The sequence below is a fragment of the Nannospalax galili genome, unplaced genomic scaffold (genome assembly GCF_000622305.1).
Source record: "Nannospalax galili isolate Female #2095 unplaced genomic scaffold, S.galili_v1.0 scaffold996, whole genome shotgun sequence".
Lineage (NCBI taxonomy): Eukaryota > Metazoa > Chordata > Mammalia > Rodentia > Spalacidae > Nannospalax > Nannospalax galili.
This window is the reverse complement of record NW_008339436.1, coordinates 430,372-457,301: the sequence shown is the minus strand read 5'-3', so window position 1 is coordinate 457,301 and position 26,930 is coordinate 430,372. Positions and strand designations below refer to the sequence as shown.

At 44.2% G+C, this 26,930-nt stretch overlaps 1 protein-coding gene across 5 annotated transcripts in view; it reads left to right on the top strand.

The window, feature by feature from the left end:
• LOC103734973 (up-regulator of cell proliferation) overlaps positions 1-24,980 on the top strand; it is a 58,166-nt gene extending 33,186 nt beyond the window's left edge. For 2 of the 5 annotated variants that reach the window (XM_008834046.3, XM_008834045.1), the window contains exons 2-6: positions 12,881-12,907; positions 13,454-13,524; positions 15,577-15,627; positions 15,856-15,894; positions 18,628-24,980. In XM_008834046.3, the coding sequence (XP_008832268.1) occupies positions 15,594-15,627; positions 15,856-15,894; positions 18,628-21,212 (2,658 nt within the window). In that variant the 5' untranslated portion in view covers positions 12,881-12,907; positions 13,454-13,524; positions 15,577-15,593 and the 3' untranslated portion in view covers positions 21,213-24,980. Of the gene's footprint in view, positions 1-11,037; positions 11,079-12,880; positions 12,908-13,453; positions 13,525-15,576; positions 15,628-15,855; positions 15,895-18,627 lie in introns of those variants that run through there. The other 3 variants (XM_029564017.1, XM_008834049.3, XM_017798428.2) reach the window with 2 other exon arrangements.
• Positions 24,981-26,930: the final 1,950 nt, after the last annotated feature.

The following is a 26,930-nucleotide window of genomic DNA, read 5'->3' as shown; positions in this document are numbered from 1 at the left end:
CTTATGTCCACTCTTGCTCTCACAGGAACATCACCAGTGCTTAGAATTCTCAGAGCAGCTATCTTGGTAGCTAAGATCAGACCCATTAACATCTTCTGAACATTTAAAAGTACTTAAGGACTTTATTTTAATTCTTTGTGCTACCAGTCTAGGTGGATACCTCTCAACACCAGCATCTTTTGGGGGAGGGAAGGACTTGCCTTTCCCGGTGTAACCTGGTCTGGACTGAGTGGGCCATGCTTTGGGGGTTAAGAGAGGAACAGAGGGGCTCATATGCCACACTTGGAGAAAATAAGATTATCTTACTTCTGGGAAAAATCAAACAGGAACCCTTCAGTTGCACAGGAGCTGCTGTGACTTTTGTTGTTTTCTTTTTTCTTTTCTTTTTTAAAGACAGTCTCCCTATAGCCTCAGCTGACCTAGAACTCGCTATGTAGACCACGCTGACTTTGAACTCACAGAGATCCGCCTGCCTCTACTGTAACTTATGTATCTGGACATGACTGGCTTTGCGATGGCTTCCATGAGTTTGGGGTTCCCGCCCATAGGGTATAATTGGAGATCTCCAGGGATGGAGTGTTCTGGCTCTATAGGACAATTCTTCGTCATTACAGTTCTGCCTTTGACCTCTCTGTGCCTAGAAATAACTGAGGGGAAGGCCTCTTACCCAAAATCTCTGAGTCAGGGACTTTCCAGTCTGGAGAGTGCTCTTTTAAATTTAGGTCTGGCCTACTTCCAACAAATGTGTTGTCAGGCCTTGTTCTGAATGCTTTTGGCTTCGTTGTTAGCTAGTCTTCATAGCCAGTATATGCAGTAGGTGCTATGACTATTCCCTTCCCACAGGTAAGGAAAGTGAAGCCTAGCAAAGCTTTAAGATAAAACTTGATGCAAAATTTCATTCAGTATTATTATAGTTGGTTTAAGTTTGCTTGCCAAGGCAAAAGATGTGCATTCTTTGGGTAGGTTGGTTGGTTTCTTCCTCCTTTCCACCGTTTTTCCTTCCCTCCTTCCCTCTGGTGACTAGTAAGGTTGAACATTTTTTCATGTTTTTATTGGCTGTATTTGAGTTTTTATGAACTGTTCATTTCATTAATCCATTTATTAATTTGGTAATTTATTTTATTTTTTTATGTGTATGAGTGTATTGCCTGCATGTATGTGAGTGCACCTGTGTCCTGCAATGTTCACGGAGTTCAGAAGAGGGATCCCCTGGAACTGGAGTTACACACAGTAGTTAGCTGCCATGTGGGTGCTGGGAATTGAACACGAGTCCTCTGCAAGAGCAATCAGTGCTCTTAACTACTGAGCCATGTCCCCAGCCCCTTAATTAGGTAATTTTATTTCTTGCTATTTAGTTTGTTTTTTGTGTGTGAAGGCGTTGCATGTGTGTGGTGTATGGTGTATGCATGTGTCTGTGCCTTGGAGGGTCTTACTTTAGTTGCTCTCCAACTTTATTGTTTGATACAGGGTCTCTCACTGAAACTGAAACTTATCCATTCAGCCAGACTGGCTGTCCAATGAACTTCTGGGATCTGCCTGTCTCTGCCTCCCACTTTCTCCCAAGGCTGGAGTTTCAGGCATGCTTCACCACGCAGACTTTTTACATGGGCTCTGAGTATCTGAACTCAAGTCCTTTTGCTTGTGCCATGCACTTTACTGATTCAGCCCATCTTCCCAGTTCCTGCTTATTGTTTCTGAGTTCTTCATATGTTCTAGACATTACTCCTTTGTCAGATGTACAACTAGCCAAATCTGACTAGCCAAGATTTTCTCCCATTCTCTAAGCTGTCTCTTCACTGTATTACCCAACTAGAGTCTTTAAGTACAAGTTTGGGTTTTGTTTTAAAATTCAATCATACATCTAGTTGACATTAATTTTTGGTGAAAGGAGTAGTTGGCATTTACCTTCATTCAGGATACTGCTTTTTATATCAAAGATGAAATTTCTGATGCTATTTGGGCCTCCTTTTGGGTTCTCCCATTATTAACCTCCATGTATATTTATGAATTGGTACTACAGCCTTACATCACTGTAAATTACTTGCTAAATTATCTTTTATTATTTTTAGGGAAATTACGTCCTCCTTTCTCAATGAGACAGGGTCTCATATAGCTCCAGTGGCCTTAAACTGTGTGTCCAAGAGTGACCTTGAACTCCTGATCCCTCCACTTCTCAGGTGCTGGGATTACAGGAATATACATGTACCATCATGTCTGGCTCTTTTTTTTTTTTTTTTTGGTCTTTTTGAGACAGAGTCTCCCTATAGCCCCAGCTGTCCTGGAACTCACTACATAGACAGGCTGGCCTTGAACTCACAGAGATCCACCTGCCTGCCTCCCCCCAGTGCTGGGATTAAAGGCATGCACCACTTTTTTTTTTTTTTTTTTTTTTTTTTTTTTTTTTAAGATAAGGCTCACTGTGTGACTCAAGATTGGCATCAATTTCCTTGATTCTCCTGCCTCAGCCTCCCAGTTGCAAATGTGTATACTATCATGACTGGCCATTGCTATTCTTGTTTAGAATTTTATTGTTTGTTTGAGACTGTGGATGTAGTCCAAGTTGGTCTTGGACTCAGGATCCTCCCGCTGTAGCCTCCTGAGTGCATATGCACCATGCCCAGTATCCTAATTATTATTGTACAAGTATTTGGCCATAGACTCTGCTTTGAACCTAAATTCACTTCTAGGTGAACTTAGGTAGACTTGACTTTTAAAAGTATATTAAGCCTTTTGCTGGGGGGAGGTCCTTTTTGAGACAGGATCTCCCTGTAGCCCCAGCTATCCTGGAACTCACTATGTAGACCAGGCTGGCCTTGAACTCACAGAGATCCACCTGCCTCTGCCTCCTGAGTGCTGGGATTAAAGGCCTGCACCACCATACCCGGCTGTTACTGTTTTATTTTTAGTCCTGACCATTAAACCGAGGGCCTCATGGTAAAGTGCTCTACCACCCATCTGTATTCTTGGCCTCTAGTGATATTCTTAAGTACTTAAAAATTCTTTTCTTAGATGTGCTGTGCATGTGTTATATATATTCTTAAATATTTTTCTTGTTATAAAAGAGAATATTAATTTTACATTTGTAATTTTTTTTTTTTTTGAGACAGGTCTCCAGGGTAGCCTCAAACTCACAGAGATCCACCACCTACCTGAGTGAGATCCACATCCCTTAGCCTCCCAATTGACAGGACTAAAGGCATGTACCACCATGCCTGGCTCTGTCTAACCTGTTTTGTATATGAGAAAGTGACTTTTTTTGTTTGCTTATTTTTATTTTTTGAGACAGTGTCTTATGTGGTCTAGGCTAGCCTTGAACTTGAAGTGTAGCTGAGGGTAAACTTGAACTCCCGATCTTCCTGTCTCCACTTCCCGGGTGCTAGAATTTTAGACCTGCACCACCATGCCCAGCATGCAGTTATTTTTTTATTTTAACTTGGTATGTTCTCATCTTACTGAATTCTGTCATTGTTTGCAATAGATCGGATTGATCTCTTGGATTTTCAAGGTTTATATACATATTAGTTCTTTCTGTAATGGATGAGATGTAGGTTGGTTCTTTGTAGTGGCCAAACCTTGGTGTCTGAGGGATTGTAGAACCTGTCTTTGGGAAGGTGGTGCTAGGGGTCTCCCCAATACAGTGGGGTTTTAAAAATCTTTTTTTTTAAAGTTTATGAGTGCATTGCCTGTATATGTTATGTATACCCATGTTGTGCAGTACCCGCAGAGTTTTGACTCCTCCCCCCAGACCCTTTGCAGTTCCTGTGGCAGACCTGCAAGGGGGAGGCTGATGTGTGTCCTTGGTCAGTATTTCAGTACTAATTTGCTCATGATCCCCTCTGTTCTTGCTTTATTCATAGCCTTCCCCATTGAGTAGCAACTAATTGAGCATGAAAACTGACTCATCTGTTAAAATCATCACAGATACTTTGAGAGTCTACCCATGTGTCTTTGTTTCAATTCTACAGTTTAGGTGTGAGCCTTCACCCAGTGACATAGACAGTGGTGCTTCTCTCCTCCCCCTGAGAGCCCAAGATGGCGCCATCTTCCAGAATAAAAGCCAGATTCTTTTGCTGGTCTGAGCCTGTCCCACCTTTCCCTTTCCCAGTAGACACTTGGCTTGTGCTCCCACCTTTTCAGGCCAGGGATCCTGGGTCCTCCAACCACACACCTACTCTAGTCATTCCTCAGCCAGCCACACATCTGCCCTACCTCATTCTCCCATGTCTGCTCCCTTACCCAGCTTTTTTTTTTTTTCCCATAGCACTTACTATCTTCTAACATAACCTGTATTTTTTTTTTTTTTTTTTTTTTTTTTTGTCTTTTTGAGGCAGGGTCTCCCTGTAGCCCCAGCTGGCCTGGAACTCATTATGTAGTCCAGGTTGACCTTGAACTCACAGAGATCTGCCTGCCTCTGGCTCCCAAGTGCTGGGATTAAAGGCATGTGCCACCATACCTGGCCATAGCATGTATTTATTTATTTATTTTTTGGGCCCATGCTCATGCTGGCTGGCTGGGTTGTGGGGTACCCCATAGCCTGTATTTTTAAAAAGTACTGCTTATTGGGGCTGGAGAGATGGCTCAGTGGTTAAGAACACTGGTTGTTCTTACCAAAGATCTGGGTTCGAATCCCTGCACCCACATGGCAGCTAACAACTGTCTGTAACTCCAGTCCCAGGAGATCGGACAGCCTCTTCTGACCTCCATGGGCATTGCACAACACGGATGCATTTACCTGCACACAGGCAATACATGCATACACATAAAATAAAAATAATAAAAATGTTTTTAAAGTTTAAAAAAAAGTACTGCTTATTGTCACTTTTCACTTGAAAAAGACCTTGAGCATTTGTACCCTTCACTTCTGATCATAAACTCCTGAAAAGATTCCTAGCAGTATATCCATGCTTAGATAAATCTAAGTGCAAGATGTGTTTAGAGGATGGAAATCTCCTTGGATCCTGTAGCAGCCTCTTGAGGTGCTGGCAGGGATGGCCAACTTTGTAGATTAGCATGTGGGTTTTGTAGTGTCTGTGTAATGAGGGCTCCTCTGTTTCTCCAGCCTAATGCCGTAATGCCACGGAGGATCAGGGCTGCATTTAAATGTCCTATTTCCTATTGGATGGTTAGCTTTACGTGCTATTAAATTTTGACAAAGACTGATGGCTTGTTAGACCTTTACGCTCCTCAGAACTCTCAGGTTGGGGACTACTGGATGATGGTTGCTCCAGGGTCTAAGCAGTCACTCTGCCTCCTCCTAATAGCTAGTGTTGTGTCACTTGACAGAACTGTTTCATGTATATTGTCAGCCATCCCTATGGTTGGACAGCAGACTTCAAGCTATTCAATGAACTTTTGGGACTGGGCATGGTGGTGCATGCCTTTAATCCCAACACTCAGGAGGCAGAGGCAGAGGCAGGTGGGTCTCTGTGTGATCGAGGTCAGCATGGTCAACATAGTTCTGGGCAAGCTGGGGCTACAGGGAAACTCTGTCTTATTTGAAAAAAAAAAAAAAAAAAGAACTCAATTGCCTTTTAGAGCTGGGGTGCTGTTGGGGAAATGAGCAAATGTCTATTTCCCTAGATTGGGCAGTGATGGACAAACCAAAGAAACCAGTCAATGTAAGTCTGTTGAATTAGTTACAGGGACATGGGTAAAATTTTTACAGAAGTATGGGTGATTCCAAAGAAGCAACATCATTAAAAGGTTGGCCCCAGCATCCACATAGTGACTCATGAAAGCTGAATCCCTGGAGTGCCCTGCACAACTTGCAGGCAGCTCCACCTGACAGTTTCCTCCCCCGCAATTTTATTTTGCTTTTACTCATATTTATTGTGTGTGCTTTGTATGTATATGTGTGAGTGCATTTTGAGGCCAGAAATCCATGTTGGGTGTGTCCTTTATCATTCTCTATTTTATTAGATCAAGAATTCATGTTGGGTATTCCTTTATCACTATTTTATCGAGCTCACACTGAACCTGGAGCTCATTGATTCAGCTAGGCTGGCTAGCCAGTGAGCTCCAGGAATCTACCTGTCTCTGCTCCCTTACTCTGGGGATCCAAACTCCGGTCTTCATGGTTTGTGGCAGGTGCTTTAATGACTGAGCCATCCCCCTGGCTATAATTTACTGCTGTTATAACCTTGAGGAGGAGTTTTATGAATATTGTACCTATCTGAGCTTCCTGAGCTGGGTAAATTTAGTTAGCTTCTTTTTTAAAAAATTTATTATTTTTATTTTATGTGTATGTATTGCCTGCATGTAGGTAAGTGCACCCGTGTCATGTAGTGCCCTTGGAGGTCAGAAGAGGCTGTTGGATCCCCTGGGAGAGGAGTTATGGACAGTTGTTAGCTGCCATGTGGGTGTTGGGATTCAAACCCAGGTCTTCTGCAAGAACAACCAGTGTTCTTAACTGCTGAGCCATCTCTCCAGCCCCGTTAGTTTTTTTTAATTATTTTTTTTATGTGTATGAGTTTATTGTTTGCATGTAGGTAGGTGCACCCATGTCCTGCAGTGCCCTCAGAGGTCAGAAGAGGTTGCCTGATTCCCCTGGAACTGGAGTTATGGATGGTTTTAGCTGTCATGTGGATGCTAGGAACAGAACCCAGGTCCTCTGCAAGAACAGCCAGTGCTCTTAACCACTGAGCCATCTCTCTAGCCCTTAGTTAGCTTCTTGAGTCTTATGAGTCTCTCTTCCCTCCAGGTAGGAATATGTCAATCTGGAGGAAATAGCTACACAGCAGATGCCCTCACCCTAGATTTGGCCTAGGTGCTGGTATGTTGAGTTACGTCTTCTCAATAAGATATGTTGAAGTCCTAACCCTCATAAATGTGACTGTTTCTGGAAAATTGTGTCTTTGTAGATGTGATTAGTTAAGATGAGGCTATATAGGATTAGCGGGGGTTTTGGAATAATATGACCAGAGTTTTTATAAGAAGTGGAGAAGTATCAGGTACAGAAGAAGAAAAAACCATGTGAACACTGAATGAATGAAGACTCATACAGCTGTTGAGCCACACATACACTTTATTAGTTTCCTGTGTCTAATGTTACAAAGTCCTTACTAAAGATGAGGTGGCTTATAAAAAGTTTATTTTCTCACAGTGTGGAGGCCCCAAATCCAAGATCCAAGATATCCGCAGGCCTGGTTCATTCTCTCTGGACTTAGCTAACTTCTAGTGGCTGCTGATAATACTTGGCTTTTCTTGGATTGCACCACTCCTCTCTCTGCTCTCTTGACATGCTGTTCCTTAATCTGTATCCAATTTTCCCTCTTTTCATAAGGAGACTGGTCATTGCACTAGGGGCCCACCCTATCCTGTTATGACCTCATCTTTTGTGTTTTTGAGTCCGAATCTTGTTCTGTAACCCAGGCTGGACTTGAAATCACTATATAGTCCAGGCTGGCATCAAATTAGCAACAAACCTGCCTTAGCCTTCCGAGTGTTGAGATTACAGACTGGGCTGTGACCTCATCTTAATTTAACTAATTAAACCTGCAAGGATCCTATTTCCAAGCAGGGTCACACTCAGTTCAACATACAGCACATACGGAGAGAGTTTTAAAATATTTACAGCTCATAAAGTGAAGCTTTGGAAGGGGATTTGAAAGCTGCCCCAATCAAAAACTCTTTATTATCTAGAACAGTTAATAACTTATTGATAATTACAGTTGGTAAGCGGTACACCTGTGCTCATCTAGTCTGTGAGCACTGTAGACAGTGCACCTGTGCTCATCAATCTGCAGCACCACAAGAAAAAAAATTTGCAAAATCAGGAACACCAAAAAGAATGTGCTAGAAAGGAGCCAGCTCATGTTTGGGTCCAAGCCCTTTTGGGTTTTGTGGTAGATCTTTGCCACGCCTCTTTGGGTCCTGCCTTCCACCTTGTAGTATGAATTTGGGTCTACTTGAGCTGCCAGAAAAGAATGCCATAAGCTGGAGGCTTAAACCTCAGCTGTTAACAGATCTGGAGATACCAGATCCAAGTTCTGTAGATTTGGTTTCTGGTGAGGGCCTTTTCTCTTGTGTCTGCAGGAAGAGTGTGGCCTTCATCTTAAATATCAGCAGTCCCATCACATGAAGGCCCTACCTTTAGAGCTTTATTTGATCTTAATTACTTAAAGGCTTCATGTCGGAATACAATCACCTTAGGTGAGAACTTCAGAATTTGCCACTTTTATACAATGAGCACAGACTCAAGGTCACCCTGGGGCAGTGGTACTTGCTTACTGTTTTCTTGCATGGGATAGAAGGTGAAGGTAAATTATTGTCCTTTGTACTACCTGGAATATATGTTCTAGGGACAAGTATCTAGTCTGGGAACACATAAGTGACTAGTGTCCTGAACTATAGAAACCTGTCTGTCCTCTAGCCTCTCCCTACCTGGGATCCTCTGCAATATGCTTGGGCCTCTGGGCCAGTTGTGCAGCTTTTGCTCTGAGGAACTGTTTTTACAAGACATACTATTTTCTTCTTTTGTTTTTATATTATTTATTTAGTGTGTTCATGTGCATGTGGAAGTTAGAGGACAATTTGTAGAAGTTGGTTTTCTTCTACCATGTGGGTCCCAAGGATTGAACTTAGGTTGTCAGGCTTGGCGGGCAGATACCCTTACCTATTTACAGCATCATTTTACTCTATTAATTTTTTTATTTATTTTATCATTATTATTTATTTAGTTTTTGGTCTTTTTGAGACAGGGGCTCCCTGTAGCCTCAGCTGGCCTGGAGCTTGGTATGTAGACCGGGCTGGCCTTGAACTCACAGAGATCCACCTGCCTCTGCCTCACAAGTGCTGGGGTAAAGGTGTGCACAACCATGACTGTTACCTCTGTTTCTTTATTAAAATAACACATACGTCTGTTTTAAAATTCAAATAGGACTGGGCAAGGCCAGCCTGTTCTACAGAGCAAGCTCTAGGTCGGGTAGAACTACACAGTGAGACCCTGTCTCAAAACAAAACAAAAAAAGATTGAAATAGGGGCAGGAGAAATACTTCAGTGGTTAAGAACACTTGCTGCTTTTGGGGACCTGGGTTTGGTTCACAGCACTTATATGGTGGCTCACAATCATCCATAACTCCAGTTTCATCTGATTCCTTTGTGGGTACTGGGTGAATGTGGTACACTTATGCAGGCAAAACACTTATACACCTTATAAAATGTAAACATTCAAATAAAGGCTAGTGAAATAACACCTCTGGTAAATGTGCTTGCCACCAAACTTGATGACTTGATCCAATCCCAAAGACCTATGTGGTAGGAGGAAAGAATGACTTTTTTTTTTTGTTTGATTTTTGGGTTTTTTTTTTTGTCTTTTTGAGACAGGGTCTGTCTCCCTGTAGTCCCAGCTGTCCTGGAAGTCACTATGTAGACCAGGCTGGCCTTGAACTCACAGAGATCTGCCTGCCTCTGCCTCCCGAGTGCTGGGATTAAAGGCATGCGCCACTACGCCTGGCTGTAATTAAAATTTTTTAAATTTGGGGCTGGAGAGGTGGCTCAGCAGTTAAGAACATTGGCTGTTCTTGCAGAAGACCTGGGTTCGAATCCCAGCACCCACATGGCAGCTAACAGCTGTCCGTAACTCCAGTTCCAGGGGATCCGACAGCCTCTTCTGTCCTCTGAGGGCATTGCATGACACAGGTGTACTTACCTACATGCAGGCAATACACACATGCACATAAAATTAAAATAATAAATTTTTAAAATAGTTTTTGAAAACTGGAGAAAAAATTGCACTAACACATTATGACACTATAGTCACATTGTGCAAACAGTTAAAACCAGTGATTCATCCGAAGCACATTTTCATATCAACTAATCTGTGTTGACAACAGATGCCTTCTAAAGGCTTTATGCAATTCTAAAATGCATTTAGTGGAATCTTAGGTCCCAAGTGTCTGTGAAACTCTGGCCTCATACACCATGATCACCCATAGTTCTGTTAGGTAAGGGAAACACCTAGACCTGTTACTGCCATAGACTCGGCCTCTGCCCTTGAGGAACTTACAGTCTTATAAGTCAACATAATAGGTCTTCAAGAGGATACACTGGGGTTAGACACTAAGAAATCAGTGAGAGTTTAGGGGAAGATGGGCAGATTGTACACCTTGCCCCTGTATACCTGGTGCTGACTCATCAGCCACACCTTTTAGTTTTTTCCCCGACTTGTCCCCTAGCTCTTCACTTATTTGACTCAACAGATTCTTCCAGGCTTAGCTGGCTCTAAGACCATACATAAAAGCAGTTTGCTGTTGGTTCTAAGAACTCATTTGAACTCTCCCTCACATTTTCTTTGACCTCCATGCATTTAACTTTTGTGCTTTCAATAGAATATCATAGCTTAAAACAGTTGCCTAGTTTAGCCCTTTCTAAATTCCTAATAAAAATTTCTCAAAGATACAAGAGTAAATCTAAACAGAAATGCAAGAATATCTAGAAAATGACAAAAATGAAAATACAGCACACAAGACCAATGGGAAATGGTTAAAACAGAATTCAGAGACAGTCTAATAGAATAAACTCAAATACATCTCTAAATGGAGAAAAAAGAATGCGCAAATTGGGTATCCAAATTTAAAAATACAATAAAAGCTTAGGGGACGCAATTTTTTTTTTTTTTCCTTTTGAGACAGGGTCTCCCTGTAGCCCCAGCTGTCCTGGAACTCACTACATAGACCAGGCTGGCCTTGAACTCACAGAGATCTGCCTGCCTCTGTCTCCTGAGTGCAAATGGTACTATTCTTAATGTGGCAACCCCTCCATCCTCCACTTTTTGCATTCTGTTGTGAGCAAAAGTACTTCTCAGCTATTTATTATCTCTATTGACTAATTTGTTTTTCAGTGGTCTTTAATTATTTAACTCTATTTCTACTCATGTTGTCCCTGCTTTGGAACAGCAGTGGGAACCCCTTGAGCTGGTGCCTGAGTTCTGTGGCATGTCCCAAGACTTTTCAGAGCACTTCCTTACTTTTTAAACCATGATGCTCAAGTTCCTCTTGTTGTCTCCCTTCCTCAGCCCTGGCATCAGCCAGCATCTCCAAGGAACCCTTATTTCTTTTAGCATGGAATGGCATTGAAGGTATGATGTGTTTGCATTGCTTATGGCAGTATCTTTGCTTGTTGGCTTTTTCAGTGAACAAAGTTAAGAAGCAGATGCATATATATAGACAACGTGCACAGACATATGCATGTACACACAGGAGCATGAATATACAAGTCATAGTTCACCCCATTGCCTGTAGAAGTTTTGTAAATTCTAGCCAGTATTTTGGTATGCTTATCCTTTCATAGTCAGAACCTGGCCTCAGGCAAAATGAACACATTTAACTTGTTTGTTCATGTCTTTAAAAAACAAATTAAGCATGTTGAGAGGGAGTCAGCGAGAGGGAGGGAGAGAGGGGCCAAGAACTGTACTAGCATGCTGTGGTGATAGGTGAAGGTCAGAGGACAACTTTTCAGGAGTCAGTTAGTTCTCTCCTTTGTTTTTGAGGCAAGGGTCTCTTGTTCTGTTGCTGTGCTCGGCATTACTCCAGGCTAGGTGGCCATCCTCCCAGGAATCTGCCTCACACCTCACATTTCGCTATAGGAATGCTAGGATATAAATGCACCACCACCATCTGGCTTTTTCCATGTGTTCCAGGGATCAGGCTTATGTGGCAAGTGCTTTTACCCCCTGAGCCATCCTTCTGGCCCTTGTTTGTTGTTACTGTGGTATACCTAAAATAATTTTTTGTTTAATTTTCTTTTTTTCCTTTTTCTTTTTTCTTTCTGTCTGTCTTTATTTGGTTTATTTTGGATATAGGGTTGGCTCTGTAGCCTAGTCTGGTCTTGGAACTCATAATCCTCTTCCCTCAGTTTTCCTGGTGTTGGGATTACAGGTATGAGCCGTGTTTCCTGACAAAATAGTTTATTTTTAATTGAATTCTAGTTCTCAAATCTACTTAGAAGAATACAGGGGTTGGGGTTTATATTAGTGGTAGAGTATTTGCTTAGCATGTGGGCAGCTGCAAGTTTGAACTCCAGTAGCACATTCACACCAAATAACAAAACCAAGGCAAGCAGCCTACACTGTTAAGTTTGTTTGAGAACGGATCTTACATATAGACCAGATTGACCTAGAAGTTGAGCTACTTCTGCCTCAATCTTCTGAGTGCCAAGATTACTGGTGTGTGCTACCACACCTAGTTCTGCACTATAAACACTTTCTTCTTTTTGAGACAGGTTATCACTGTGTTGCCCTGGTTGGCCAGAAACTTGCTGTGTAGACCAGAGATTTGCCTGCCTCTGCCTCCTGAGTGGTGGGATTAAAGGTGTGCACCACCATGCCTACCCCACTATAAGCATTTTTACCGTGTCCTCTACACTACTAATTTTTTATGGCCATACATCTAGATTTCTCTATATGTATCTGTATTTAAACATACATAATTTTATTATATTATATTATACATACTGTTCTGTAACTTTTCCCTTCTAATTGACTTGTTGTTAGTATCCTTCTATAATGGTTCATCAAAAATTGTTTTGCCTACAAAAAGGAATTCACACAATATTTTGTGATAGTTACAAGGCAATAATTTCCCATTCTTTTTTGTTTTTGTTTTGTTTTGTTTTGTTTTGTTTTTTGGTCTTTTTTGAGACAGGGTCTCCCTGTAGTCCCACCTGGCTTGGAACTCACTATGTAGACCAGGCTGGCTTCGAACTGAAAGATATCCTCTTGCCTCTGCCTCCCCAGTGCTGGAATAAAAGGCATGCTACCACACCCAGCCTAATAATTCCCTATTCTTGGACTTTGATTTGAAAAGGCATTTTCAAATCAACTTTTGCTATTGTATGTCAAGCTGGCATCAGCATCTTTGTAACTAAATCTTATCTTTTTAGGATAGAAGTGGAATTACTGGTCAAAGGGTATGTATGCTTTTATGTCCTTCTGAATGGCTGTATTAATGTGTTGGCCAACAGCTTTGTGGTTGCTATTTCTAGACTGACATATCTCCACTGGGCTTTACGTTGTCATAGAGGGTACTTTAAAAACAGAGATGCCCAGGGCCAGTTCCAGAAGTTCTGCTTTCATGGATCTGAGATGTACCCAGAGTTTGTAGATTTAAATGGTGGCTCCCAAAGGGGGGGGGGGGGGGGGGGGGGGATGGGGGATGAATGACTATGAATGTGCACATGAGTGCAGGTAGCTCCAGGAAGCCAGAAGATGGTGTCAGTTCCCCTGGAGCTGGAGTTACATGCAGTTATGACTGCCTACATTTCAGTCTTATAGAAGAACAGTATAAGTGCTTAACCACTGAGCCATCTCTCCAACCCCAAGTTGGATTCTAGTATCTTACTGGGTAAGATACTATAGTTTTTAAAAGCTCCCCTAGATCTTTATATGTAGCCAATTTGATAGGTGAAATTGGTAGTACATTATTTTAACTATAATTTTCTTCTGAAAAATTTCAGGCACTCAGATTTGGGAGAAGTGGCCCCAGAAATAAAACCTTCAGATAGCCAAACAGCCGTGGCAATTGCAGGTAAAATTAGACTTGGAGCCATTTTTTTTTAAATAAAAATTTTTTTTTTTATGTATGAGTGTTTTGCCTGCATGTATGTAACTGTTCCTGTGTATACAATGCCTGTGGAGGCCAGAAGAGGGTGTCAGATCCCCTGGAACTAGAGTTATGGATGATTGTTAGCCTCCATGTGGGTGCTGGGAACTGAACCTGGGTCCCCTGGAAGAGCAACCAGTGATTTTAACTGCTGAGCCATTTCTCTAGCCGAAGACCTATTTTGACATAGATAGGGTGTTTTTGTTGTTGTTTTTTTCTGTTGGATTCTGGATTCTACTGGGCTCAGAATTGTGGATCTCTAAGCTTATGGATTTTATTTTTCGTTCTATAAAATGATTTCCATCTCAATGTGTTTTTCAAGTCTTTGCACTTTCTTTTCCTTTTCTCTTCCTTCTTTTCTTTTGTGGGGGGGTCTGGGGGGACACAGGGTCTCCCTGTAGCCCCAGCTGACCTGGAACTCTATGTACATCAGGATGACCCTTCAGAGATCCATCTGCCTCTGCCTCCCAAGTGCTGGGATTAAAGGCGTGTGCTACCATGCCCGGTAAAATGTTAGGTTTATCTACTAACTATGAGGGAATCATGAGAAAATTGATAAATAAAAAAAATCAGCACTGTAGCTCCATGGTAGAGTACTTGCCTAATATGTACAAAGCTCTAGTTTGATCTCTAGTACCATAAGAAAAAAAAATTAAGAGGTGGGAATATATACGCTGAGTGGTGGAGCATACAATTAGATTGCATAAGAACTTGTATTTGATCTATCTATCTAAAACCAAAATATAAAATAAATTTTAGAATTCTTGCTACTTTAATTTAGATCAAAGATCAAAATAAGAAGTGGAGAGAGAGCTTAGTAAAGGCCTTGTTGTGCAAGCATGAAGACCAAAATTTATTTGATCTCTAAAAACCATGTAACTATATCTTGGTGTGGTAGCACATGCCTGTAATCCCTGTGCTGAGTAGCTAGCCTAGCCTAATTGTTGAACTCCAGGCTTTTGAAGAGACCCTGTCTCAAAAATAAGGTTATGGTACCTGGAGAATAACACCCAAAACTGACCTCTGGGCTGCAGGAGCATGGGAATGCGCACACACACACACACACACACACACACACACACACCCCACCCCCAACTGTCTGGCCCCCTTTTATATTGTGTATTTGTAGGTAAATCTATAGGGTTTTAAGGTCTTTTTCCCCAACAAAAATATGTGAATAACATTAATGAATACATTCAGTAATCACAATATTAGTATTGATGAACATTCCATGATGTTAGAGCCTTTGAGTAGTAGCACTTGACTTGTAAATAACAACTCTTCCCACTTTTGTCTGTTCCTCCTGCCTGGGATTTATGCTCTGATAAAAATACCTTTTTTTTTTTTTTTGGTCTTTTTGAGACAGGGTCTCCCTGTAGCCCTAGCTGACCTGGAACTCACTATGTAGACCAGGCTAGCCTTGAACTCACAGAGATCTGCCTGCCTCTGCCTCCCAAGTGCTGGGATTAAAGGCATGCGCCACCATATCCGGCCCCAAAAAATACCATTCTTAAAAAAATTTATTTTTATAAGTGTTTTGCCTGCATGTATGTAAGTGTACCATGTGTGTACAATGCCCTCTGAGGCCAGAAGTGGGCCTCCGATCCCCTGGAACTGAAGTTATGGACAGTTGTTAGCTGCCATGTGGGTGCTGAGAACTGAACCTGGATCCTCTGCAAAAGCAGCCAGTGTTCTTAACTGTTGAGCCATCTCTCTGATCCCAGCCTCTCAAACTTTTTTTTTTTTTTTTGTCTTTTTTTTTTTTTTGAGACAGGGCCTCCTTGTAGCCCCAGCTGTCCTGGAACTCACTATGTAGACCAGGCTGGCCTCAAACTCACAGAGATCTGCCTGCCTCTGCTTCCCAAGTGCTGGGATTAAAGGCATGTGCCACCACACCTGGCTCCAGCCTCTCAAACTTTTTGATTTTGAAAGGTTATAACTTGCCAGTGAAGTGAAATGACTGTTTTTTCCTTCTAGATTTGGAATGGAGAGAAATGGAAGGAGATGACTGCGGGTTCCATTATGGAGGTAGAAGCTGTGGGACATGGCACAAATTGGGTTGGGGAAGATGAGGGGATGTAAAAAAGGTGAAAAATAGCTGGAGTTTTATATTTTATATCTCTCAATTGTTAAAATTGAGAGAAATTGCAGTCTTGATAAGAGAAAAAGGGTCTGAGTTTTACTTAATTTACTGGTGTCAATCAAAGACATGTTATTTGATTAATCCCCTTTGTTTTCTTTTGCTTTTTCTTGTAGATGGTACAAATGAGGCTCAGGACAATGACTTCCCAACAGGTATACTTTTTCTCTTCTTTTCTAGCTTCCCATTCTTTTGGAGAAGAATATCTAGGTGGGTAATTCCCACATCTGACTATATCAAATCACTTGGGTATTTGGATCTACACTACCCCTGTTCATTAACCTTTTATGGACCATTAATAATGTTGCTAAAAACTAAACCTGTAGGGCACTTACTAACTATATGGAGTAACCAGTGGTTCCCCCAGCCTACCCACTGCCAAAGTGAGCTTCTTTGTCATTGAAGGCTCCCCCCACATATTTTATTTTATTTTTTTTTTGACATCTTATTTATTATTTTTATTTTTATGTGTATGAGTATACTGCCTGTGTGTATGTGAGAGCACCTGTGTCGTGCAATGCCTTGGAGGTCAGAAGAGGGCGTCGGATTCCTCTGGAACTGGAGTTAAGGACGGTTTGTAGCTGCCATGTGGGTGCTGGGAATTGAACCTGGGTCCTTTGCAAGAGCACTCAGTGCTCTTAACTGCTGAGCCATCTCTCCAGCCCATTTATTTTATTTTTAACAAGTTCCTGCAGTGATTCTAATGTGCAGCTAACAGGTTTAGACAATAGCTTCATATGCAGATTGACAAAGTTGGGCCCAGAGTTGCTGAACAGTCTGCCAAGAGCCACATGTTGGGTACCGGTACATATATAGAATCAGGTCATTTGCTGTGGTTTTTCCAAATTTCTTTACTATAATGCTACTTAAACAATAAAAATAGTTGTCTTATGTTTAGACAAGAAAAACTGTTCCTGGTTTCACTTGGGCATAACTAGGAAAACTGAGTAACAACTGTGCAGGATTTCTGACACAATGCAACTCTTCCTTTGTAGTTCTTCTGTTTTCGTTTATTTTATTATTTTTTAAACTTTTAAAAAAATTATTATTATTTTTATTTTTATGTGTATGCACATATTGCCTGCATGTAGGTAAGTGCACCCGTGTCATGCAATGCCCGAAGAGGTCCTAAGAGGCTGTCAGATCCCCTGGGACTGGAGTTACAGACAGTTGTTAGCTGCCATGTGGGTGCTGGGATTTGAACCCAGGTCTTCTGCAAGAACAACCAGTGTTCTTAACCACTGAGCCACCTCCTTAGCCCCTCATTTATTTGTTTTAAAAATTACATTTATTTACTTATTCTTTGTGTATATGCACATACAGTGACTAGAGAACTTGCTGGAATGGGTTCTCTCCTTCTAGCAAGTAGGTCCTCGGATCACTCAAGTCATCAGACTTTCTTTACCTGCTGAGCCATTGCACCAGTCCATTTCTTCTGTTTTAAAAACAGCTTCATAGACCCCCTGTAACTCTCAGGGTGGTCCTGCAGTCACATTGCTGTAGAACTCAAGATGACCCAGTGTGTAAAGGTACTTGCTGCCAAGCCTGACACCAAAGTTTGATCCCTGGGACTTCCACAAGTTGTCCTCTTACCTCCACATGTGCCATGGCATGTGCGCGCACGCACACACACACACACACACACACATAAATGTAGAATTCTGTGCCCTATAACCAGTGCTATGGGACACACCTATGGATGTTGTAGTGTTGTGTAGTACTAAAGTAGAGGTAGGAGGATTGATTGAATCCACCCTCAGGTTTGAGACCAGACTAGACAACTCCCTCATCTCACCCCCACTCCAATCTCAGAAGAAAGAAAGAAAAAAAAGAGCTAAGAGTATAGCTTAGCGGTAGAGTACTTGCCAAACTTGTGGGTTCCATTCCTAGCTCTGAAAAATAAATAAATAAATAAATAAATAAATAAATAAATAAGTAAATAAACAAACAAACAAACAAACGAACAAACCAGTTATGTTGAATATGAACCTGGGTAAGATGTCAGGCTAAGACCTGGGGTACAGTTGGAACTTTGGAAGTAGCATTGCTTTTCTGAGCATTTAACTTGTAAGCATTTGAGTTTCATTTGAATATCTGTGCCATTGAATGTCCACCAAATGGTAGTCAACACCAAATATGTTATTGTAATTAAAACTCATTGCACTGGGAGTGATGGCTTATGCATATAATCCTAGCAACTTGAGAGGCAGAGGCAGTAGGAGGATCACAAGTTTGAGATGAATTTGATCTGTATAATGACTCTCTCTCAGAATATCAAGCACTAGAGATGTAGTTCAATGCTAGAGCATTTTCCCGGCATACACAAGACTTTCAATCCCTAGGGGCACAAAAAAATTCAAACCATAACAAAAACCAGAACCCTGCATGATTGGTCTTGGATTTGCGAAATGGTGCTGAGCTATGCTATGGTTGCTATTTTCCTTTAAAATAGTCTCCAACTTATTGACAAAGAAAAAACATTAACAAGACAGCCCAGAGTATGAATAGTGATTATGTATCCTGGGGAATTTCCTGGTGATATGTTTTCCCCCCAGTTTTTGAGATAGGCTCACACTGTATAGCCCAGGCTTGTCACAGCAATTCTCCTACCTCAGCCTCCTCAGTGCTGGAATTATGGGCACGTGCTGCAGTGCCCTTCCAGCTTCTTGATGAGGCTGAAGGAACCTGGGGCTGGGCTAGAGCATGAGGTATAAACTTTGAAATAACCCTGTGGCGTGGTGTTTATATTCAACACCTAGGAAGCATGTGCTGCTCACTCTAAATTACTTGCTTTGAGCTCAGAGTTGGCGCCTACAGATTTCTAAAGAAACTGAAAATCAGTATATTTACATGAATGCTCTGTAAATGTGTCCATTTTTTTTCTACAGTGGAGAGAAGCAGGCTTCAGGAAATGCTGTCCCTGCTGGGACTGGAGGCATACCAGGTACAGAAGCTCAGCCTCCAGGACTCACTGCAGATCAGTTTTGACAGCATGAAGAACTGGGCTCCTCAGGTTCCCAAGGACTTGCCTTGGCATTTCCTCAGGAAGCTGCAGGCCCTCAATGCTGAAGCTAGGAATACCACCATGGTGCTGGACATGCCTCCGGATGTCTGGCCTGTGGAGAAAGAGAGCCAGATGGAGGAGGAGATGATCTATTGGGACCCAGCTGAGGACATTGCTGCTGATGATATCTACTCCTTTTCTGAGCTACCCATGCCTGATACCCCTGTGAACCCCCTGGACCTTCTCTGTGCCCTTCTGCTGTCTTCAGATACCTTTCTGCAGCAGGAAGTCCTGTTGAAGATGTCCCTCTGCCAGTTTGCACTCCCACTTGTGTTGCCTGATTCAGAAAATCACTACCATACCTTTCTGCTATGGGCCCTGCGGGGTGTTGTGCGGACGTGGTGGTTCCAGCCCCCACGGGGCCTTGGTAGTTTTCGAGAAGACAGTGTGGTCCTATCCAGGATGCCCACCTTTGCCTTTGTGCGCATGGATGTCAGCAGCAACTCCAAGTCCCAGCTGCTCAATGCCATCCTCAGCCCAGGTCGCCGCCAGTGGGACTGCTTCTGGCATCGGGACCTCAACTTAGGCACCAATTCACGAGAGATCGCAGATGGGTTAGTAGAAATTTCCTGGTTTTTCCCCAGTGGCAAAGAGGACTTGGATGTTTTCCCAGAGCCTATGGCCTTTCTGAACTTGAGAGGTGACATTGGGTCTCACTGGCTGCAGTTCAAGCTCTTGGCAGAAGTCTCCTCAGCTGTATTTATTTTGACTGACAACATCAGTAAGAAGGAATATAAACTACTATACTCTATGAAGGAGTCAACCACCAAGTACTACTTCATCCTGAGTCCCTACCGAGGGAAGCGGAACACAAACCTGCGTTTCCTGAACAAGCTGATACCTGTGTTGAAGATAGACCACTCTCATGTCCTGGTGAAGGTCAGCAGTACTGACAGCGAGAGCTTCGTGAGGAGGATCCGCGTGATTATGGGCGGTGTGGCACGGTCTCCCTGCAGGAGGGTATCTGTGGAGGACATGGCACATGCAGCCCGTAAATTAGGCCTCAGAGTTGATGAGGACTGTGAGGAGTGTCAGAAGGCAAAGGACCGGATGGAGAGGATCATCAGGAAGATCAAGGATGTGGACACCTACAGGAGAGATGAGCTGAGGCTGCAGGGGGACCCTGCCAGGAAGGTAGCCCAAGTGGAAAGGGAGTTCTGCCAGCTCCAGTGGGCCTCGGAGCCACCCGAGAAGCACCGGGCTGAGCTGAGACGGCTGGTCCTAGAGCTGCGGATGCAGCAGAATGGCCAGGAGCCCACCTCAGGGGTGCAGGAGTTCATCACAGGGATTAGCAGTCCCTCCCTGAGTGAGAGGCAGTACTTTCTGAGGTGGATGGAATGGGGGTTGGCTCGAGTGGGCCAGCCACGGCTGAGACAGCCTCCAGAGACTCTTCTTACCCTGAGACCAAAACTTGGTGGGGCCTCAGACTTGAGTGAACCACTCTGGCCTGAACCCTTGGGGGTAGAGCACTTCATGCGGGAGATGGGGCAGTTCTTTGAGGCAGAGAGCTGCCTGGTAGAGGCAGGGAGGCTGCCTGCTGGCCAGAGGCGCTTTGCCCACTTCCCAGGCCTGGCCATGGACCTACTGCTGACTGGGCTGCCGCTGGAGCTGGTTGATGGGTCCACCCTGAGCATCCCTGTTCGCTGGGTCACAGGGCTTCTCAAGGAGCTGCATGTCCGCCTAGACAGGAGATCTCGACTAGTGGTTCTTTCTACCCTGGGAGTCCCAGGCACAGGGAAATCCACACTTCTTAACACCATGTTTGGCCTGCAGTTTGCTACAGGCAGGAGCTATAGTCCCCGGGGGGCCTTCATGCAGCTCCTGCCTGTGACTGAGGGCTTCAGCCAGGACCTGGGCTGTGACCAGATACTGGTGATAGACTCTGGGGGGTTGATTAGTGGGGCCTTGGCCTCTGCTGGAGACAGGTTTGAACTGGAGGCTTCCTTGGCCACTCTACTTATGGGGCTAAGCAATGTCACTGTAGTCAGTTTAGCTGAAACGAAGGACATTCCACCAGCTATTCTGCATGCATTTCTGAGGTTGGAAAAAACAGGGCACATGCCCAACTATCAGTTTGTGTACCAGAATCTTCATGATGTTTCTGTCCCCAGTCCCAAGCCGAGAGACAGGAGGCAGCTCCTGGATCCGCCCAGTGACCTGAACAGAGCTGCTGCCCAAATGGAGAAGCAGGGCGGCGGCTTCCGGACACTGGCAGGCCTGGCAGAGAGGCAGCATGTCTGGCACATCCCAGCTCTGTGGCATGGAGCGCCACCCATGGCTGCTGTGAGCCTGGGTTACAGTGAGGCCATTTTTGAATTGAAGAGATGCCTGCTAGAAAACATCAGGAATGGCTTGTCCAACCAAAACAAAAACATTCAGCAGCTCATTGAGCTGGTGCGGCGGCTGTGAATGTTTGAGTGCAAGGCCTCCTGCAGTGGTCTGTTTTGCCGGGCTAGCAAGGCTGTGTCAGGCACCTGAGAGGTGGCTGGTGCTTGCACATGAAAAGGAAGACCAGTGACAGGAGTTAAGTAGGCCTCCTCACAGTGTAAAGAAGTAACCTCGTAGACCAGCTCAGAGATGTCATTGGGAATAATAGGAGGCCTTGGGTGGGGTGGTAGAAGCTGTAAGTTGATCTCTGCTCCTAAGCCATGTCAGGGTCCTGAGGGTTGGCTCTCTGGATAGCTGCTCCTTCATTGGCTCCTTGAATTAGGGAACAGCTTCCTTAGTCACTGCAGGTGCTGGCAGGGGAGGACACTCAGTACATGTTGGGGATTGTCCTGAGGAAACAGAAGAGGCCTTGCTTCCACTTAACCCAGGGGTCCTTTGTGGACCAGCATTCAAGGTTTTGATGATATGGCATCAAAGTGAAAGGCACTGCTATGGCACTGAGTGTGTGAAGCCCTTCCTGACCCTTGCCCAGGAAGCATTCGTCAGTTACCCTTTTGTGCTCCAGCACTTTGTCATACTTCTGCCTCAACACTTCATGGCACTTGTCACTCGTGTGTTTACTGTCTGGCCCTAGACTGTGAGCTGCTTGAAGGGCAGGGCCTAAACACCATCCAGCTCTGGGTCCCTAGGACCTGGCACACATAGGCGCTTAATAAATGTTTGTTGAATTAACAAATGAATGTGCACATAGTAGTGTGCAGGTTCTGCCTCTCTGCTTTCATTGCCCTGTGTGCTCAGAGAGGACAACGGCCTCTACCCAAGGAGAGGTCTGGAAACATGCAGAAACATGTGGCCTTCTTGCAGTTGTTCCTGGGAAATATCTAAATACTTTCACAGTAAGTTGGGTACTTCCATCTTGCCCCATTTTGTGGATGACAAAGGGGAGCCCCAGACTGCAGTGCCTGCAGAGGAGAACATGAGGGAACCAGCTGCACATTGTAAAGTCTTCCCAGCATTCAGAAATCTTTCCCAGCAAACCAGCCATCATTTGAGCCAGGTGCATGGTCAGGGATCTTGGGCTCTTGCTCTTTGATCTTCAACTGGAATCCTTGCCTAGGCTGGCCAGTCCCAAGGCCCACTGTCACGTCACTAAACTTTAGAATTCTACCCCACCCATATCAACAGGCCTAGGAATGTCTGTGTTGCTGCTGACGCCTTGGGGCCTCCTTCCATCTGTGCTTGTCTTCAGAGAAGTCAGGCAGTAGCCTGAGTGCCTCCCTGTGCCTTGTCCTTTTGCCAGACTCGGCAAAGGTGTCCTCTGCCCCAGGGTACTCATCTACACTCTAGTCTGGAGCCTTTTCTTGAACAAAAGGTACTACTATCCCTCTTCTGCTGGCCTGGCTCCCTGGGGTCCCAGGATGACTTGGTGCTCACCTGGTGTCAGAGGTCATGTGCAGCAAGTGGGAGGTGATCATGGAACTTTGCAAGCCTGGTATTTGACAGATGCATTTAGGATAAGGGGCATCTGATCCTCAGGCACTAGAAACTTTCATCTCTCCCTAGATCATTAACATAACAACTTGTAATGTGTTGGTTCCGTTAGAAATAACAAAACCATTCCTTTCCCCTTTAAAAATTTAAACTTTTCCCACCAGAGCCACAGAAGCTTTCCTGGAGCTTCCCTTGTACTGCAGGAATTTCACTCAGCCACAACTCTTAGAATTGCTGTGGATCAGGAGCCTGTGAGATAGCTCAGTGGGGAAAAGCATTGCATCAAAGCCTGTCTACCTGAGTTTGAGCCCCAGAAGTCCCAATAAAGGTGGAAGGAGAGAATTCCCCAGAATTGTCCTGACTGACACAAATGGTGCCATGTCATACCCCCTCCCTATCATACAATAATAAAAATTAGGGTATTTCTCCTGTGGAGTCCTTCCAGCTCTTGGGAGTTCTTTTTTCACCTTTCCTTAATTTACATTTAAAGAATGAATATCAACCAGTATCCTAAAATTGGACACAAGGACCAGGCCTCACAATGGCCTACAACCCCTGCCCCCCAACTGTTGATGGGGGTGTGTACCTGTAATGCCAGCACTTGAGAGAAGAATCCCACATTCAAGGCCAGTCTGGGTTATATAGCAAGACCCTGTCTCCAAGAAAATACGTGAATTCTGTCCATAGTTCAAAAATAAAATTAAGTACAAATTCCTAACATTTAAGTATATGCACAGAGTTTGTAACTTCAGCATTTTCAAACGGATACGGGTTTGGGGCCAGTATGGTGGGGCACATTTATAATCTTAGCATTTGGGAAGCTGAGGAAGATTAAGTTAAAGGCCAGCTTGGGCTACATAGTGAGACCCTATCTCAACCCTAAACGGAAAACATAAGTTAGGGAAGTTATTCTGTATGATCTCAGGACCTGAGTATCAAAACTTGAGAAAACCTAAGAGTAGGAGCAGATTTATAATGAGAGGTGGTGGGGCCTGGCTTGGAAGCAGGACATTATGGAGGGATTCTACTGTTAGGGTGAAGTTGACAATTGCCACTTGGGTGCAGGAATCATCTTGAGCTCAGTGACTCCTGGAAATCCCTTGGGTGCGTACCTTGCCATGTGTGAGGGGCTATGAAAGGGATTTCAGGGTTGCTCTTAGGAAACGGACTTCAACAGCTGGACCCAGTGTGATCCCTGTATTCAAAAGTATAGCCTGGGTGCAAAAAACAAAAACCTTCCCCACATTCAAATTTTTCTAACCCCTCGGACTTGCTGGCAGCCTTGGAGCTCAGAACACCAAGCATCAGTCTGCCCTTTCAAGCTTTGGATGTTCATAGCCAGAGGTCACTCCTGTATCTTATCTAAAACATCTTTAGGGTCTGAGAAGCTAGAGTTTACCACTTTGGCTATGCACATTTCCATCTTGCTCAGTGATGAGAGCCACTGGAAAAGTGAGGGCAGAGCAGCAGGCCACTCCTTCGGCAATTTGTGACTGAAAATGTGAACCAAACAAGTGCCATCTTGGAGAAAGAAGGTCCAAGAGTTTGAGACAAAATCTGCTTTTTGTCTGCTTCAGCACACAGGATACCTGGCCTGGTCTCAATCTTGCCTCCTAATAACATGACCCTTGAGCAAAAGTTACTTGGCATCTCTAAGCTCAGTAACCCCACCTGATGAGTGCTTGAAGGTATGGAGGCATACTCTGTGCACAGGACAGGGTGCCAAACTCCATGTTTCAAATGCCTTAACATGGTCAAATCAGGAGTTATCCTAAAGTCAGTTTAGGGGGAGGACCTTTGCATGCTAAGCAAGTGCTGAGACATCCCCTTTTTTCTCTTTTTCCTTTTCCTTTCTTAGTCTTTTCTGCTTCCCTTCCCCTTCCTCTCTTCCTCCTCTCCCCCCCCTTCCCTTCCCTTTTGATTTTAATTAGTGTATGTCTGTGTGTGTTTATGTGGGAGTGCAGGTGCCAGAGGAACACAGAGGCACCCAATCCTGGGGCTGGAATTACAGGGAGCTGCCTGACAGTCCCGAGAACCAAATTCCAGTCCTCTGCAGGATCAGTATGCACTCTTAACCACTGAGCCAACACTCAAGCCCACCTTTGGATTTTTTTTTCAGACAGGGTCTCACTATGTAACCCAGGCTGGCCTCAAATACTATGTAGCCCATGCTGGCTTCAAACTTGAGCTACCTTCCAGAGTGCTATGATTATATCTGTGCATGTCCAGGCCCACCCTCTTTAACAGTTCAAAACATATAACATGATTTGTTGAAATAAAACCCTTGTCTCAACTGTTGTCAGGCAGTCTTTACCGGTGTAAACCTGATCCGTAACCATCTTAACTCCTTAGATGTGTTTTAGCCCAGGAAAGAAATATCCTCTCTTTTTTTGTTAGTAAAATTATTTGGTCATAAAACTGAGTTCAGTTACATCAAAGTGCAGCTTTGCAGGCATTGATGAGTGAACCAAGTTGACCTTGATGTTGATGCTTCTGATCACAATGCTCAGCCCTCATTTCACAGCAGCACACCCTGGATTCTACCACTGCTACCCCACCCTCCCTCCCTACTGGCCCTGGCTTGGAGCAGGCGCTGTTCATTAGCTTCTGAGCCTGTTCCCAGAACCCTGCTTCACACTACTTGGGGCTGGGGGGGGGGGGGGGGGGGGGGGGCGCTCATCTTAGTACATTTAAATTGTCTCCCCATCCAAGCTCCTTTTTATGTTAAGGCTTAGCATAGAGATTTGGATTGAGAATCTGAGGCTAGAGATCTCTTTTGCCAATATACAAGGCCCATTCCTCCATTTAAAAAATAAGGTTCAAGGATCAAACCCAGGGTGTTGTATATGCTAGGCAAGTGCTCTGCTGCTAAACTATGTCCCCAACCCTATCTTGTCTTTTCTGAGGTATACTCCATCACCCGAGTCCAGGTTTGGCCCTGAAGGTTCTGACATTTAGCATTGGATTTTGGTGTGGTGCCTAAGTGCCTTTGGCTCTGATGTCCTTAGTGTTCAGAGACTGGGCTTAAGTTAGTTGTTGTGGTGTGGCCCTAACCCCTATACTTAGCCCCATGGGATAGGAGGACACATGGGCTGCGGTATGGAACACCTTTCTGCCTTAACATGGGTTTCTGTGGTTGAGTTCTAAGAATCCCTGGGCTTCCTCTTGGTGCACTGGCTCCTTATAAAGATCAAATGAATTACCAGGAGTAATATAGGAAGCAGGTTTACGAAGTGTAGTGTCTGCCCTTCTAAATTGATTTGTCAGTTGTAAAGAGCACCAATAGCTCAGTCACCTTGGTGGTGCTCACCTGTAATTCTAGCATGGGGGAGCGGGCTGAGGCAGAATCATTATGAGCTCGAAGCCAGCTTGAGCTACCCTGAGATGGCTACAGAAAACAACAAAATCCATTCCCTCAACTAAACCTGCAAATGGAGTTTGGTGATTTCCAGGATGGACATTTTTTTGTTGTTGTTGTTGTCTTTTTGAGACAGGGTCTCCCTGTAGCCCCAGCTGGCCTTGAACTCACAGAGCTCTGCCTGCCTCTGCTTCCCCAGTGCTAGGACTAAAGGTGTTTGCCACCATGCCAGCTCTCAGGCTGAACTTTTGCTCTTACACAAAGTCACTTAGCCCAGTCTCTGAATGCTGTCTAGCTGAGGCTGGTGGTTATGCTGAACCTAGTTAGATAATTTTTAAGAAGTCCAGATTACAACCAGTCCCTTCTCTACCTTGTTGACCAAGGGCAGTAGGCCTGGACTATAACTAGCCCCTTCAGAAAAGTGCTGTGGGGGCTGGAGAGATGACTCAGTGGTTGAGAGCACCTACCTAACTGCTCTTACAGAGGACATGAGTTCTGATCAGCATCCATATAGGGTTGTTCACAACCACCTTTTAACTACAGTTCTGGGGATCTGATGCCACCTTCTGGCCTCTGCAGATGCCCACCCCTTGTCATGGAGACAGGGTCTCCCTGTAGCCCCAGCTGGCCTTGAACTCACAGAGCTCTGCCTGCCTCTGCTTCCCCAGTGCTAGGACTAAAGGTGTTTGCCACCATGCCAGCTCTCAGGCTGAACTTTTGCTCTTACACAAAGTCACTTAGCCCAGTCTCTGAATGCTGTCTAGCTGAGGCTGGTGGTTATGCTGAACCTAGTTAGATAATTTTTAAGAAGTCCAGATTACAACCAGTCCCTTCTCTACCTTGTTGACCAAGGGCAGTAGGCCTGGACTATAACTAGCCCCTTCAGAAAA